The sequence below is a fragment of the Colias eurytheme genome, chromosome 10, assembly GCF_061535395.1.
Source record: "Colias eurytheme isolate Ceu_HAF_F1 chromosome 10, ilColEury1 Martin Lab GWU primary, whole genome shotgun sequence".
NCBI lineage: Eukaryota > Metazoa > Arthropoda > Insecta > Lepidoptera > Pieridae > Colias > Colias eurytheme.
Window position 1 is genome coordinate 1,191,036 of NC_142989.1, and position 18,205 is coordinate 1,209,240.

Here is an 18,205-nt window from a genome sequence, read left to right on the forward strand (position 1 = left end):
AAAATAATATACAACAATTTTAATAAATATAATAGTACCTATATTATTTAATTTGGTCTGTTTACAATTAGATATATATTTAATGAAGTATGTAAGACTATCTCGAAAAATCTTTATTTTGTTGATGTTTTTTAATGTTTGGTTTTGCTACAAAATAAATCTTCATGTGATAATGACTTTGTTTTAATTCATTAACCCCATACATACCACATGGCACTTATATGACAGAATAAACTAATAATAAAATGTAAATAACAGCAAGTTGTCTTAGAGCAGAAACTTGTTGGTTCTATGCCCAATTTATCTCCGATACTATCTAATATCTATCATTATGGTTATGAAAGTAAAAACATGTGCTTTGCACATTTAAACCACCGATATTTTCTGCCAAGCCCGGAATACAAAAACGTAAGTAAGTATAATGTTACCCAATTTCTCTAAATCGTTTCCAATATAAAGTATAACATAGACCTATGTAATATGCTATGCTAGAATATCACAAATAACTAAATACTTAACAGTTAGTAACTTTAAATTTAATTTAAGAAAGCTAAATACCACTCCCTAAAAACTTTTCGGCGAAACCAACCGCCTGCTGCTGCGCTATGTTCTAAAGTTTCACGAAAGCAAATTTCTAAGAATTTAAATAAAAATTAAAAGTGCTCCTAGAACCGTCTTTAATGATCATTCGTTCGTTTATCTAAAAAACAAGGGAAATTCAAATAATTTACCACATTTCTTGCAATTTTCTTGCCGTGAAGAAAGAAAAAAAATTAACACATTATTTTACCGCCAAAATTTTAATTTTTTGTTTGTGTTTCTAAAGAAAGAAGAAGAGTCTTTTTGTCAATGTCGCGTTAATATATTTATATATTTTGTTCTGATAAGTAAATCTATCCTTAATATTTTAAGCTCACGAGTTTGTTTGTTTGTTTGAACTTCAGAAAAAGAATGGGTAAAATTATTGTAAACAGTATATTATATTTTATGGTTCATTTACGTATTTATGTCCGCCACAGAGCCACAGAGCAAGTAATATAGATGTTCGCTGCCAGCTTCGTGACTCGACGAAACATTCGTTACAATATTCGAGTTTTGATGCGAACTACATGTTCCTTTTTCCTTTGATTCCGGTAACAAAAATACGCGAATCTCTTGAGGCAGCTCGATAGCCCTCTATTTACACAAATATATATATGTACATTTGCTATTCGCCTTACTAATGATGCGATTTTTGCGATTATGTGAATGCAGCATAACGTTTCACAATTTTTCGAGAGGATACAACCTCGATCTCGTAAAACAAATATGGATACTTTTTATATTTGTTTTACTTGCTAAAACTTCACTATCCTATGGATACAGGATCAAATTAAAACGAAATGTTTCTATTTTGTAAAAACTAAAACCTTATTATAAATTTTATATAGCAAATATTATTAACCTTTTCTCTCCTATGTTCCTGTTAACCTTATTCTCGTTTTTGTATTGAATCAATAAATAAATAAATAGCTCTCCACAGTTGAAAACAGGAAACGAGAGCCGCTCGAATCAATAGCTCATTTTTTAAATAAAAAAAATTATTGCAATAAAAAATACATTTTAAACAACTTAATTAAAAAGATATAAACAATTAATGATTATAATTTTACCACTTAACACATGGCAACTTAACTAACGGTCGACATGCGATGATGAACGTCTGTGCTAAAGTCACTGGCAACATTTTTTAATAAATGTAACGACGTTCATAGCGCGTGTGGAATGACGCGCCGGTGAATTTTTAGTTTGTAATACTTGACGTAATTTTATGTGCCCGAATTAAACACGAAAGGTTAACAAACAATATTTACTACAAAGATTTTGCAAGTGACTGTATAGTTCTGTGTTGTAAAATCGCCTGTTATTCTTGCAGATTTCACAATGGCCGATCAAGTTGATTCAATGTCAGATGCAGAGCTTCGCACAAAACTAGCCGAGCATGGGTTCCCGGTTATGCCGATTACGGCATCAACGAAAAAAACTTTGGTCAAAAAGTTAAAAATGGTATTGGATAATAAAAGCAAGCCTCGAAACAGTGTTGACAGCAAAGTGGAGAATAGGCGCTCTCTTGCGCGCTATTCTAGTGGTGAAGAGTCAGATTTAGATACAACTAGTGCTAAAGAAAAGCGGAACCGTCGAGTGACCACTGGTGGTGCTATGTTACCGCCAGTGACGAGTAGGAGACGAACGCCGGTAAAAAAAGATTCGCCAATAAAGCGTGGTTCCGACAAAGGTTCCGAATCTGAAGAGGAAAAATCTCCTGTGCGAACACACGAAGAAGTGGAAACCGTGACTACACGCCGTGTAACGCGCACCTATGCCAACGATCAGGATGATTATGAGACTGGATCTGACAGTGATGTTGATGTTGATAAGAAAACTTCAACGCCGTTCCGTAGCAGCTCACGCTCCAGTGACTATATTTCCAGCACGTTACCGACACATGATACATCTACAAGTCCACCTAAATCATCTATTTTCTCTCGACCCTCCCTTTCTACAAACTATTCATCTTCACTTTCATCGTCTGATCATTTAAATTCAATAAGGTCTCGGCTTGGATTGACATCTACTTTAGGAGACAGGTCTTCTATTAATAATTATGCATCAACATATTCATCAGCAAGTAACTATCAACCATCAACAAGTACATATCAACCACCAGCGAGCACTTTCCAACCTTCAGCCAGCAACTATCAGCCTTCACTGTCTAGTGTTGATGAGACGGAATCCCCATATTTGAGCAATTTCACAAGACGATTGTCAGCTCTCAAATCTGACCCACCGAAAACAACATCATATTTGGACAGAGACACAACAAATGGAAGTACAATATTGCCCCGCAGGTCGTATATAACAGGAGTATCTCGAGGTGAAGCTGTTGACTACAAGGCAGTCAATGATAAGAAATTCTTAAAGAATAACATGGTGTCCCTCGCTCTGGTCGCACTGGTTGCTCTTTTTTTTTTTTGCTTATTTTTTATGTACATGGTTAAGAGAAATGATATAACATCTGTAGTGGACGACCAAAACAGTGTGATTCCAATATGTCAACTGAACATCCCTGGTAACAGGCCTGGTATTAACTGTGTGCCCAAGGAACAAGTCAGCTATGCAAAGGATCTATTGAAGGTCATACATCCTGAATTAACTACTCGAGCAGCTGCCTACAAATGTAATAAGCCTGGTGTAATGCCATATATGACTGAAAGGGAAATACTTGATATTGCTAGTGCAAGAGCGGAGGCTGTTGATATAAGCCAATGTCGCATGGATTTGAATAACTTACAAGTTTTGCTGATACACAATCCTAGATGGGGAATTCATGTTGTTCAATTGAAGAATTTGTATAGTAAAGATGTTGATTACAGCCCTCTGTCTACCACAGATGTTGTAGCACAGCAACGGAGCAAAGGCAGTATCGCTTTAGCTCTCTCTGATCCATCTACTCCTGTGTCATGTTTATTTGTCAACACGCTATACTCAGCCGGTTCTACATTCATCATAATTGGAGTCATGGCTGTTGTTGTATTGGGAGTACAAAAATGCTATAAACTATATTTAAACTACCAAAAGAAGAAAAGTGAGGAAATTTATTCCATGGTAGAACAGATCATTGATGTTATATCTCAGGAGACGGAAGATAGTGGTGAACCATACATATCAGTGGACCATGTGAGAGATACGCTAATATCTCCCCAGAATAGAGAGAAAATGGCTTCAGTTTGGGATGCTGCAGTCAAGTTCATTCAGAAAAATGAGAGTAGGGTGCGCATGGAGGTTCAATCTGTGGATGGAGAGGATTGCAGGGTTTGGAGATGGATAGCGTCGCACAATAGCCCCAAACGCAGTGCGTCATGGCAAGGACAAGCCTTTGAGACTCAAGAAGGATCCGTCAACAACCTGACCGTTTCACCGACCCCTTGCTTGAAAATCCGTAGCATGTTCGAGAAGAACGACACCAATCCGAATTTAAGAACCGTCATCCAAGATGTGATCCTGGAAAAGTGTGACCGATGCAACATTCTTCATATTGATATTGAGAAGTCATCCTGCTGCGTTTACGTGAAATGCGCGAGCCCGACGGACGCTGGCGTGGTCTATAAGAGCCTGCACGGCTGGTGGTACGAGGGACGCCTCATAACCGTCAAATATCTGCGCTTGGAGCGATACATGCAAAGATTCCCCAACTCCCCGTCTTCTGGCCCCTATCTGAAACCGTCGCGCCAACAACGAAGATCTTGGGATGAATAATTGAATTTGATATTAATTTGTGACTTAACTCTTGACATTGATTGTCCTGACATTTAACAGATTATTTATTTTTATTTTTTAATGCCTTAAACTAATTTTTCTTGGGTATGGCTGTTGTATTCATTAAAGCACTCTCTTTAGTGCGGTCTCATTGAATCGCCGATTACCTTTTATTGTTTAGTTTGATCCATAATAAAATATGTGCACAATAATTAGCCCTGATTGTAATGTTTACATAACTATAATATGCATTTCTCAGATTGTAAATTACAAATAAGACCTAAATGTCTATAGATGTAGTTTAATAATGCCTTATCCAAATTTTAGAAATATGAAAGTAAATTTTGTTTTTCGTGTTCATGTTGTAAATATGTGACATCACAAAGTTAAAATAGTTTTTATGATGTAAGTTAAATGAGTCATAATGGCTTGCATTTGTTGATTGAATTTACTGTTTTGGAACAAATTGTTTTAAAATGTCGTAGTTTTATAGGTAGTTTATATTTCTTATTGATTTTCTTAATAGGGTTCTTATCTTAATTCTCCATAAAGTGGATTGTGTAAAGCAATGGCACAACAATAATTCGTGTTAAGTTCTAAGATTGACATTTATTTTGTTTAAGTACTCTTACTAATCCTTAGTGTAGTTATTTTTATGGATTGATTTTCACTTTTAATAAAATATGATAAGATTATGTGTTGTTTTTTTTTTCATATCCCAATTACCCTTTGATTAAGTATATAAACAAAGTTGCTGTCGCTGTCTGTCCGACCTTATGTTTGTTTAGATCTTTAAAACTACGCAACGCATTAAGTTTTTTTAATAAATAAGAATGGTCTTTTATTTTTTGAGGAAGGTTTGAATTTGTTTAGTTTTCTAAAATGTGGGCGAAATCGCGCGCGGAAAGCTAGTTGATAAATAAAATATAATCTCATATGTATCACATCCTCGAGTTTGAATTGTATGTTACCAGTAACAGTACATTATACTAGCTTTCCGCCCGCGTTTTCAAAGAAAAAACCGTTCCCATGGGATTTCTGGTATAAAATCTATCCTTTGTTGTCTATCCAAGTTACCATCCATATGTGTGTTAAATTTCATTGTAATCGGTTCAGTTGTGTTTTCGTGAAAGAGTAACAAACATACTCACACAACCATCCTCACAAACTTTTGCATTAATTATAAAAGAAAGTATGTACAAACAGGTATGTAGAATAAAAAAAATATTCCACATACATATAATTATTGCACTTAAATAGCGCCCTCTAGGGGACTTGACACGGACTTAAATAATTAAATAAAAACGTGTGTTAAAATGAAAGCTTTCATAGCAATGATCCAATGATATTATAAAATAAAAATGAATATAAGGTGCACACGTCTAGGCGTCAAAGTAAGACTGCGACATACTAAAATAATTAACTAAGCTACATTTCAACGTGCCATTTCCGAAGCTCTAATCGTAATAGTTTATTTGGAAAATGGTACGCTGGGAAACAAAAAAATGTATTCTGAGAATCTGGTATAACTTCTGGATTATGAGAATACGAGAACCAAAAAAATACATTTAAAAAATTTGAGTGTATCTGGAAATTGATTCACCTGGGAAATTAAAAAATGAATTTTAAAATGTCATTCGTTACCATTGAGTTCAATTGAGCTATTATTACTACGTACTACCATGTACTACGTACTTAAGTATCTTAATTTTCGTTACATCTGTTTTTTTAAAGTTCAACCAACCGTTTTCGGGGTTTTAAGATTCGGGTAATAGAAATTCGAGTTTTCTATAGGTTACCATCAGAGCTAAACGAACTATATAAACAGATCTATTTATGTATTTATTTCCACTAATAGTTGTTCAGATCCTTCAAGGCCTGTAAGCATCTCGTTCTATCTGGTAAGTAGAAGGTTCAAACACATTTTCTTAAAAAAATTAAGTTTTAGAACAGTCTGGTTAGGTCAAGGGTAAATAATAAAACAAGTGTAAACAGATCTATTTATTTATTTCCACTAATAGTTGATCAGATCCTTCAAGGCTTGTAAGCACCTTGTTCTATCTGGTAAGTAAAAGGTTCAAACACATTTTCTTTAATGATTAAGTTTTAGAATAGTCTGGTTAGGTCAAGGGTAAATAATAAAACAACTGTAAACAGATCTATTTATTTATTTCCACTAATAGTTGATCAGATCCTTCAAGGCTTGCAAGCATCTCGTTCTATCAGGTAAGTAGAAAGGCTCGAACACGTGCGGGAACGGCGTGTCCCAGCCCGCCTCGCGACGAACGGGCGCTTCGAGATGTAGGAAACATTCCTCCTGCAAGGTAATTTGAATAAATTCATTATCTATACTAATAATATTATAAAGCTGAAGAGTTGGTTTGTTTGTTTGAACGCGCTAATCTCAGGAACTAATGGTCCAATTAGAAAAATTCTTTCGGTGTTAGATAGCCCATTTATCGAGGAAGGTTTATTTATATATTATATCTATACATACATATAAAAAAGTGTAAAAGTACAAAGCTGTACTGTAAATCGAAACTAAAAAAAAAAACAAATAGCCCCATTGGATCTTTGCATAAATAACACAGGCCAAAAAATAAAAATTGTCATTTTTCTGCCTCTTGTCCGCCTTTAACGCAAAAACTACTGTACGGATTTTGATCATTTTGATGATGTTTTTTTGTTACAGGGTAGAATTTTGTGGTCTATTCTGCAGGGAAAACTCTCTTAATACTGTATAGAAAATGTGTGCGTGTACTAGTGTACACACGTAAGAAGTGAAACTTCTTTATGACCTTATTTTTCAAAAAATAATTTACTATAATATGCAACTTTACAGACATACGTCGAATCTCGCGTGGTAGGGATAAGAAAAAGATGGCGCGTAACGGATAAATGTCACGCGTAACGAAAAAATGTTACACTAAATTTTTTTCCAACCCCGATAAAGAAGTTTCACTTCAAAAAATCCACTATATTTAAAAATAAAGAAATCTGCATTCTAATATTACAGCTATACATATATGACTATCCCGCGACTTCATCCGCGTGGTTACAGAAAATTCTTATGAACATTTATTATGAAAGATCGAAAAAATGTTAAATACAAACCTGTATAGTTGCAGCAAGCTCAGCTCCAAAACCGCAAGTGAGAGGCGCCTCGTGTGCGATGAGACACCGACCCGTTTTCTTTACCGACTGTGAAACATTGTTATACCTTATATAAATTTATAAAGAACTAGTGGTCCGCCCCGGCTTCGCCCGTGGTACATATTTCGCAATAAAAGGTAGCCTATGTCCTTTCTCGGGTATCAAAATATCTCCATACCAAATTTCATGCAAATTGGTTCTGTAGTTTAGGCGTGATTGAGTAACAGACAGACAGACAGAGTTACTTTCGCATTTATAATATTAGTATGGATAGAAAAAATTGTTAAACCTTGTATTTTCAATTTGATTAAGAAAGGAAATATACTTTATGTAATTATGTACACTGTCTCACTTAAAAAATTGGTTGTTTGTAAAGTAGGTTTACGATCGAGATGTTTACGTGATAACATAATGCAGTGGCAGCGCTCGAGATGAGACGGGAGATCGGTCCGTCTCTCTCTCGTTATACCTGCGATCGCGCTCGTGAGGTTTTGGTGTGACACAAGTTTCTGAACATGTCACCCGGCTAAAGCGATTTTAAAAACGTTATCACGTCAAAAAATATATTTAACACAAAACAAGGTGAATTTAAAATGGGTAGTACTTAAACAAGCGACTGTAAATTAAAGTTTTAGTTGACAAAAATAATAAATCAGGGTTATACTGTATAATTACTAAATGAGCGACTGACTGCGAGCGATGAAATACGAAAAGAACAGCGACTTACAAACATACAGACATATTGAGTTACTTAAAATACAAAATGAGCAGCTTCATAATATTTGAGCGACCTAATATTTGATTTGATTGTCAACATAACGTCGTGCATATTTGTTTATTTGGCATAATATGATTTATTTATACCGAGTAGTAACTCAACTAGTAATTTAGAAGCTTAGTTAATATTTTAATATCTCAAATTCACATTTAGTACACTCAATCTGTATTTTATTATCAACCAATATTCATCGCTCAAATTCACACCGGTCAAGCCATTAAAACATTATCTCATAAGTCACTCAATTTTTTTTAGTAACACTATCTCATCTCTCGCTCAATTTTTTTTAGTAACCTAATTTTGTTTAGTAACTAAATTTTAGCTAAACAAATGGCTTATAGCCATAAGGCCGCCCACTGTATGCCGATTGTATCTTTTATTAAAGTGAAACTTTTATTACATCGTCTCAAACTTTTTGGTCTGTGTAGCGCATGTCGCGTGACGGTCGAACCGTACGATAATTATCGTACAAATACGATAATTTTTTGCCTAAGTTTCACTTATACCGTGGTTTCATAAAACCACACAACATTTTTTGTGTCGTCTTCATTTTGTTTTTCCTATACAGTGAAGAATAAATAAAATAAATAAATTAATTTTCTTAGTCGCTAGTTTTATTATTCCTTTTTTAAGACACTCACATTACAAACAGTCTCTTCGTCCCACGGCAGTATGGACATCAGATCGATGACGTCACAGTTCACACCGAGCTGCTCCTTGGCTATTTGGGCCACTTCTAGCATTATGTGCACTTGAGTACCCCACGCTATAAGTGTGGCTGCGTCACCTGTGAAGATGGGTATTTTTACACGCTTTTTATTAGCTTCACCTGTATGTTTGTAACCGACTTCTTTGGGCGCGATTTTGACCCACTTTAAACGGCCAGATTTCGTTCAAACTTTGTAGATTTATTGAGGACCGATGACAATACACTAATTTGATAAAATTATTCCATTTTTCAATTTGCAAAAAGCGTGTTTTTTAGTTTTTTTTAACTATTATTATTTTAAATTATGTAATTGTATAGGAAACTAGCTGCGCTCCGCGGTTTTACCCGCGTGGCTCCGCTCCTGTTGGTCTTAGCGTGATGATATATAGCCTATAGCCTTCCTCGATAAATGGGCTATCTAACACCAAAAGAATTTTTCAAATCGGACCAGTAGTTCCCGAGATTACCGCGTTCAAACAAGATCGAATAGAAAATAAAAAAATATTTGATTGCACTAAATACATGGAAATAGAAAATAATATTATTGGTTATTGTTGATTCTAGTGTGTAATTTTGTTGTTTGTAAAAAGTTTTAACTACACAAATCGGAATCTTTTTCGCTCTCTCTAATAGGGTTAAGTAAATAAATAGTTTATATTTTTTTTTCTATACATCTATGTACATATAATAAAATCGTAGGAAAGTCAAAACCGTACATTGAATATTTTTTTTAAATAATTCGTGATCTACAATAGTTACCGAATCCAAAAATATAGTTTTAGTCTGTTTGTCTGTATGTTCGGGCTAACCTTAGAAAGTAAAAATTAAACAAGCTGTTTCGTGCATTGAGCGGCAAATATACACCGTCTCAAGTATTTTATACATAGGATAATACCATAATATACAGGGTGTCCCACTGTTGGTATACTAAGCTCAAAGGACGTTATAGTTTTGCATACGCTGAGTTCGTAAAAAATACTTATAAAATTCCAGATGCATTTTTTTTTCAAATAGATGAATTCTTAAAACTCTATGTGTACACCCATAACAAGCAACCCGCCCAACTTTGCCACCAGCACGTGAGCTATCGTTTAAGATTATGTTTTCATAGATAAAATGCTCATATTAGAGAAGCGGTATATGTCGGCTGCGCGAAGCTAGAGAAGAAAACATGGATTTTCAGGAAAAATTTAGCAAAAATTTTTTGACATAATTTTGTTGTTTAAGTATTTTTTTCGTGATCAGTGTATGCAAAACTAAAAGTTCTTTCGCGCTTAGTATACCAATAGTGGGACACCCTGTATAAATGTTATAGTAATAAATAATAATAATGATAATAAACATACCTTCCCTCAAAACCTGTGCTTTACCGAGTGGTATCTCATAGCTATCAACTGGAACGTCTTCAGCAGCAGCTCGGTACAGAATCTTTGGCTCGAGGAATATGCATGGATCTCTATCTCGTAAACAGGACAGTAATAGACCCTTGGCTGATGTGGGACCACGGGGGATTACCACCTGGAAATATTTTGGTAATATTAAGAAAATAATATTATGTTGTAAGGAATAAATTATTATCTATGTTGGAAGTTTCGTTTTTTAGTACCTAAAGAGCTCCGAGCTCTGTAAGTGTGTAATAGATGAGCCACAGCGGGCATGTGCACACATTTGCACACTCACAGTCTGTTTATGTGGGTGTTTTGTGTATGTTGTGTGGGTAAATGTTTAATGAATGTCCATGTGTGTATAGAGTAAATATTAGACCGGGAGATACTGACACAAAATTTCGAGTCATTTGTAACAGGATGGCGGTTCTACAGGGGTCTTAGTACGCAATGACAAAAAGAAAAACGATGGTGTGAACGCTGGTACCGGCGGCTTAGTCGCGTGGGCGTTAGTCGAACTCGTCGGAAAAATAGCGAAGTCAAACGATTTGTAACACAAAAATTTTAGAATTTACCGATAGCCCATAAAAAAGAAGTAGGCGGTAGTGTCATGCCATACTTTTCCGGTGTGACTTACAGCCCGCCATACCGACGCGAATGTGTTGATTTAAAAAAAACAATTCAACCATTTGTACCAGGCTAACTTTTGCACAGGTAACCATCGTCGTGCAGCCATGTACGAAAATCGCCATGCCATACTTTTCGGACGATTCCAAATGGTCGCCATACCGCCGAAAATCTGCAAATTTTTTTTTCGCTGAACCATTTGTAACACCCTAAATTTTTTTTTCAACAACTCCTGAATGATTATAAATAGAAGTGTGATAATGCCATACCTGTGGGAGGTGGCGAATGTGTATAAGATTTTTTTTTATAGTATGATTTTATTCGTATTTTGAACGATTTGTAACAGTATGGCATTAATCTTTCCTATAAGTTTGAGGTTCAACAAATATAAATACAAAATTTCAAAGATCTAGGTGGTAGAAATCTTCACTTCTATAAATTAATAATAAATTTATTTATGAAGTATGGCAGCACTTTTTCCCCCTACTAGAAGTATGGCAAATATAATAATGGTCACATTTTATCAAATACTCTCCAAAAATCCAAATGCAATACTGGTACCAAAAGTTTGGCGAAAAAAAAAATTTTTGCAGATTTTCGGCGGTATGGCGACCATTTGGAATCGTCCGAAAAGTATGGTATGGTGATTTTCGTAAATGGCTACACGACGATGGTTACCTGTGCAAAAGTTAGCCTGGTACAAATGGTTGAATTGTTTTTTTTTAAATCAACACATTTGCGTCGGTATGGCGGGCTGTAAGTCACACCGGAAAAGTATGGCATGACACTACCGCCTACTTCTTTTTTATGGGCTATCGGTAAATTCTAAAATTTTTGTGTTACAAATCGTTTGACTTTCGCTATTTTTACGACGAGTTCGACTAACGCCCACGCGACTAAGCCGCCGGTACCAGTGTTCACACCATCGTTTTTCTTTTTGTCATTGCGTACTAAGACCCCTGTAGAACCGCCATCCTGTTACAAATGACTCGAAATTTTGTGTCAGTATCTCCCGGTCTATATGTGCATGTTTGCGTGTGTAAATGTTTAATGAATATCCATGTGTTTATGGAGTAAATATGTGCATGTGTGTGTGTAAATGTTTAATGAATGTCCATGTGTGTATAGAGTAAATATGTGCATGTGTGTGTGTAAATGTTTAATGAATATATGAATATATAATAATGTGTGTATGGAGTAAATAATATGTGCGTATGTATGTGTGTGTATATGTCTTGTCTGTGCATGCGTGTGTGTGTGTGTACCTTGAGGCCGGGCGAGTGCGCGAAGTACCCCTCGGGGCTCTGCGAGTGGTACAGCCCGCCGTGGCCCACGGCCCCGCACGGCGCGCGCACGGTCAGCGCGCCGCACGCCCACTGCGCGCCCGAGCGGTAGCGGCACTTGGCCGCTTCGTTCACTAGCTGGAAAACGAAGTCATAACGTTATTTAACAACTTAATTGCTTGCTTTTAATTTATGCGGTTGATAAAAAATCACATAATACGGAGATATAGCTCACACTCACAGCCACAAGTTAAATAAAACACGAGTAGCACACGGTAAAACCTACATAAGCTCGAGATAGACTCACACACTAATATCATGCTGTATTAAAGCTGTACTGGACAGTAAAAAAAAATCGATAAACAAGAATTAATATTATCATGAAAACGAAACGTCAAAACGACCGCAAACCTACTTAGTACAAGATGGACACGCACACAATTATGTTGTATTAGACAGTACAAAAAAAAGACGGGTTGCCGGCAGAAGTGAAAACTTGATTATTAACGTTGAGCATGTTTGATATTTTGGAATGGTACGGATACCATCACGCTTTTTCGATCAGGTCACGTATCCTGACGCGAGTTTAAGATTTCATATCCATTACAGAAAAAGTGCTCAACGCCGCTAAAGAAGTTTTCACTTCAAAAAAAACAAGAATTAATTTTATTTTATTTTTATTTTTTCTTTATTAAATATAAAATAAAATAATATTAATTCTTGTGTATAGATTTTTTACGTACGAGTCAGACTCACACACATATAGCATGCTGTATTAAAAAATCGATAAACAAGCATTAATATTATCATGAAAACGAAAGATCCAAACGACCGCAAACCTACTTAGTACAATACAGACATGCACACTGATATTATGTTGTATTAGACAGTACAAAAAAATCGATAAACAAGAATTAATATTATCATGAAAACAAAAGATCCAAACGACCGCAGCAAACCTATTTAGTACAATACAGACATGGACACTAATATTATGCTGTATTGGACAGTACAAAAAAAATCTATTAATAAGAATTCATATTATCATGAAAACAAAAGACCTGACCACTTATTTATGTAGTAATATAGTTATGATTGCACACACCTCATAAGTTAATATAATAATAATATCCATCCAGTGGTATGGGCTGTAGGGCGTATCAAAGAAATATAAATACACTTGAAAAACACAACCCTCCTTTTGCAGTCAGGTAAAAATTTATTAATTTTACCAATGCAATGCATTCTAGCATTTCAAAACATTCACAATTTATTAGATAATAACAGAATATAAAATATTGCTATAAACTAAAGAATCGCAATTTAAACTACATACTTTCAAATGACAGTAGATAATTATTTAGATTTTTATAATACTAGCGGTCCGCCCCGGCTTCGCCCGTGGTACATATTTATGTTTTCTCTACATAAGAACCATCCTGGTACTTCAAGGATTATATTAAAAAAAGAATTATTGAAATCGGTCCACCCGTTCTTACTAGACTGAAAACACAAAGAATCTTGTAAATAATTAAATACCTGATCAAAAGCTGGGAAAATATAATCAGCAAACTGTATTTCAGCAATTGCTGTGGCTCCGGCAGTAGCCATTCCGATACCAAAGCCAGCGATGCCTTGCTCACATAGAGGGGTGTTGAACACTCTGTCTTTGCCATATTTCTCCTGAAATTGAAAGAAAATGTTCATTAGATACTTTTAAGAATAATAATTTAAGAAAAATGAATATAATATAATATTTAAAATGAATTGTTTGTTATTAATGTTATTTATTATTGATGTATTTAAAACAAAACATAAAGTAATGTAGATGTTGTACTTAAAAATCTATATATATAAAACTCAAAGGTGACTGATATAGTGATCTATCAACACACAGCCCAAACCACTGGACGTATCGGGCTGAAATTTGGCATACAGGTAGATGTTAGGACGTAGGCATCCGCTAAGAAAAGATTTCCCGAAATTCTTGTGGGAACGGGGATGCACGTACAAAGTCGTGGGCAGAAGCTAGTATAAATAAGAAGTTGCATAATTTTGCATCTGTGAGAAATCAACCCTATGCAGTATTTACTACTTTGTGAAAAAGTGGAAAGATTTGATGAAACAATGTACAACACTATAGCCATATTAATACTTTTATCTTTTATATTTCCTATAGCATAAATATTTCCTATATTATATCTTCAGTTCATCATCATTATTATTATATACATTTACACAAATAAAATCGACATAATTTGAAAAGAGCAACTGCAGTTTCTTGTTGGCTTTTCTTTGTAGAAATTGCTATATGAAACAATGGTAAATGGTAAAACTATCATGATTAAGTGCTTCTAGAAGAAGTCTAATTAAATAAATGAATGCATGAGTTTAATTTGGTTTCCATACCTGTAGTCCTAACGCACACCTGAATACACCACCAAACGCTACATCCTCTCCAAAAAGCACTGCACTAGGATCAGTGTTAAGAGTGATGTCCATCGCATTGTTAATGGCCTGCATCATGTTCATTTTGCTTGTCTCACCTGTAATGTATGTGAATAAAGAATCCATACTAATATTATAAATGCGAAAGTAACTCTGTCTGTCTGTCTGTTACTAAATCACGCCTAAACTACTGAACCAATTTGCATGAAATTTGGTATGTAGATATTTTGATACCTGAGAAAGGACATAGGCTACCTTTTATTGCGAAATATGTACTACGGGCGAAGCCGGGGCGGACCACTAGTATTTTATAAAGATAGACTATACATTTGGGTTGTTGAGGAAGTGATTATGAGGAAGAGGAGGAGGAAGAGGAATTTTCACACACAAATTTAGAGGATGCGGATGAGGAAGAGGATATTTTTTTGAGGAAGAGGATGCGGATGAGGAAGCGGAAGAGGAAGCGGATGAGGATGAGGATGATAGGAAATTATAATCAAAATTAAAAAACAAAAACTTTTAAAATTAAAAATTAAAACAAAAGCCATTCTCCTGTCTCTACATATTGATGTTTAAGGTTAGGGGAGGTTAGCTCGCCCGATCGCGAATTTACAAAGCCTGTAAGTACTATACTATTTGAGTCACGAGCCGGACTCAGATGAGCTTTTGTTTATGCATATTACTCGAAAAAACCCACAGAAAAAACCTAATCTATATCAGTGCCAGAAGCGACATTAGGCGATTTCCACAAAAAAAGAACTAACTGGTAGATATTAATATTATGTAAGCTTAAACAACCTGTTTGTTTTTTAATTCAAATTGACTTTTGACAAACATTATTTGGTAAAATATGTTATAAACATTATTTGGTAAAGTATGAGAGAAAATGTTATATTATTATGTTTAGAGATAAGTGTTAGGCGCAGATATAAATATGGCGGTAAGACTCTACTCTTGTTCGTTAGTAGAGTCCGACTCGTAACTCAAATACATAGTTTAAATAGGCTTTGTAAATTCGCCGCCCGATCGGATCAGCATCCTCATAAATTTCCTCTAAATTTTGAGGAAGCGATAGCGGAAGAGGATTTTTTTATTTTCATTTTTGAGGATGCGGTAACGGTAGAGGAACCCAAAATATTGCGGAACTTCCGCATTATGAGGAAGCGGAAGAGGAATCCTCAACAACCCTACTATACATAGAATAAATAGGTTATCTTAGAATGTGGAATAGTTATTTTCAAGATGTAACTGTAAGGGCCGATTTTTCAATCCTGTTATAGGTATTTTAACATGTTTTGTTCATTCACAAGAACTTAGGGCTGTTTTTCAATCCTTGCTTAAAACTTACCCCTCCAATAAAGTATTATAATATGATAATATTAAAATTTCACCTTTAAACTAACAAATACAATTATAATACCTTTTTCAAATTATAGTTTAATATGTTATTTGACAATTTTTAACCAAGGATTGAAAAATCTGATTTGTGGATGTACAAAACAATTTTGTTAAAATACATAAGTTAAACGTCCACATGCTTTTTAGGAGGTAAGTATTGCAATCTTTGATAATAAAATTGAATTATAAGAAACTATCCTATAAATGACAAAAATGTATGTAATTATACCAAATTATTTACATATTGGTTAATTTCATAATAAGACATAGAATAGTCACTATAACTAATTATTATTATTGAAATTTATATTAGTATCATGCTTTTAATCTAACAGCTAACATATCAGTAACTATAATATTTACAGTAATATCATAATATATTATAAAAATAAATTTTTAATCAGAGTTTAATATTATGTGTGTAAAGACACAATACAGAACAATATTTGAAGTAAAATGTAACTTGTCTGAAATTTATAAGGTCACATTAAACAAACAAGAAATAAAATAATTACCTTCTATAGGTTTTTGTTCATCGGGGAAATATGTAAAGTGGGAAGAAAGTCTCTTCATTAAATTGTTCACATTTTTTAATAAATGCCGTGAAGAAGCGCTTCTTTGCGTAATAAACCCCGCCATTTTCTACAAATCGTGTTCCAGACTGTCGTTTAGGAGCATTAAAAGAATAATAATTCAAACAAAACATCTTATCTGCAATTGTAATTACATATAACAAACGTTTGTTCCGATAACCGCTGATAATGAATGACGAAGGAATAAATTTGTTTACATTATATTCTTTTCATAAATTCATAGTTCTTGTAGTAATTCAATAGTATGCTTTCGGATGATTTTGGAAACTTATTATTCTAGTAAACTAAACTAGAGAAAATGTATATATTTTTGTAGAAGGTAGTTAAATTAAACATGAACGTTTTCAGCATGTAGAAAAAGTATCAATTTTCAAACAACGTGCTGCGTGCAAAAAATTACAAATTGACACTTGACAATTGACATTACGGCCGGAACCTAGCCGGAACTCAGAATTTGAATTTGTCACTGTCATCGAATGTCAAACGCTGTAAAGCACAGACAGAAATAGAATTGATTGAAAAAAATGTAGTACATAAATAATTTAAGAGAATATTTTCCCCGTTTTCCAATTACAGCACTAGAGCGCATTATGCGGCATAATGCTTAAGAGCGGGGGCACACGATGCGTTGCGGCGGCGGTGCGGCGCCGGAGCGGTGTCGCTGCGTCGTCTTACATAGAAATATCTGTGGCATGTCACACGATGCGCTCCGGCGCCGCACCGGACTTGTAACCACCAAGACGAGGCGGGGAGGGGTGAATGCGGTGCGACGTCGGAGCGGCACCGCTCAGTTGTTTTGCGTCACAAGGAAGGACACGCTGTGCAACGCTGCTACGACGCCGCTGCGACATAAAAACGTTACGGCGCCGCACCACTCGTGTACCCACTGACACGGTGAAATCTTTGCGGTGCGGCGCCGCAACGCATCGTGTGCCCGCGCCCTAACGTTGAATGTTCCAACTACAGCAACGCTTCGCACAATCGAGCACTAGAAAAAGTAATGCGCGTGATTTGATGCGTGCAATCGATTTATCGTTAGTAATTATTAATTGTTGGAAAAAAATTTAAAGCTTTCGTTTCATTGTAGTTTTTTCGAAATAATCAAAGTTAATTCAAATTGCGTTAAAAAAATAAATATAAGTATGGATGAAGGTACAAACACTGAAAAAAATGTTAATGAAATAATCAAAATCCAACGGCACTGAGTCGCATTATGCTTTGTAATTGGAAAACGGGGTATATTAATATTTGTACAGTTTATTCTTTAGACACACAGATATAAATATTATAAACAAAAACCATAAATAATGCAAAAGTAACAATATGAGAACTTTGAACGATTTTATTGTATGGCGGTTGATATATTTACAAAATTTAGCTTAGAGTTTATAAATTGCATTCTTCAGAATCGACGTTTTGGACTTGGAAAAGCAAATGAATGTCTAATACACAATAGCCCCCGAAAGCGGCTCGACGGAACATAAAACTTACTGCTGTCTGAATAGATTTTAATTTTTATATTCAAAATATCGACC

At 34.9% G+C, this 18,205-nt stretch overlaps 2 protein-coding genes across 2 annotated transcripts; one reads left to right on the forward strand and one right to left on the reverse strand.

Annotated features, from left to right (window-relative positions):
- The first annotated feature begins 1,708 nt into the window (after positions 1–1,708).
- On the forward strand, positions 1,709–4,991 carry LOC149904986 (inner nuclear membrane protein Man1-like). Its single transcript, XM_090106295.1, has 2 exons — positions 1,709–1,834; positions 1,916–4,991. Exon 2 carries the CDS (start codon positions 1,924–1,926, stop codon positions 4,294–4,296), a length of 2,373 nt encoding a protein of 790 aa, XP_089962421.1. The 5' UTR covers positions 1,709–1,834; positions 1,916–1,923; the 3' UTR covers positions 4,297–4,991.
- Positions 4,992–6,448: 1,457 nt separating this feature from the next.
- Positions 6,449–16,851, reverse strand: BckdhB (Branched chain keto acid dehydrogenase E1 subunit beta). Its single transcript, XM_090106240.1, has 8 exons — positions 16,593–16,851; positions 14,641–14,777; positions 13,771–13,914; positions 12,214–12,369; positions 10,283–10,454; positions 8,869–9,014; positions 7,411–7,497; positions 6,449–6,613 (listed from the first exon to the last, which is right to left on the reverse strand). Exons 1-8 carry the CDS (start codon positions 16,714–16,716, stop codon positions 6,473–6,475), a joined length of 1,107 nt encoding a protein of 368 aa, XP_089962366.1. The 5' UTR covers positions 16,717–16,851; the 3' UTR covers positions 6,449–6,472.
- Between the last annotated feature and the right edge of the window lie 1,354 nt (positions 16,852–18,205).

What these genes read in the sequence shown, in the direction of transcription:
- LOC149904986 (XM_090106295.1), top strand. Translation starts at nt 1,924, where the DNA reads ATGGCCGATCAAGTTGATTCAATGTCAGATGCAGAGCTTCGCACAAAA.
- BckdhB (XM_090106240.1), bottom strand. Translation starts at nt 16,716, where the DNA reads ATGGCGGGGTTTATTACGCAAAGAAGCGCTTCTTCACGGCATTTATTA. An exon ending in TTTTCCCAGCTTTTGATCAG is followed by an intron (nt 12,370 to 13,770) that starts GTATTTAATTAT and finishes TTCGTTTTCCAG; the next exon opens with CTAGTGAACGAAGCGGCCAA. An exon ending in CGCACTCGCCCGGCCTCAAG is followed by an intron (nt 10,455 to 12,213) that starts GTACACACACAC and finishes AAATATTTCCAG; the next exon opens with GTGGTAATCCCCCGTGGTCC.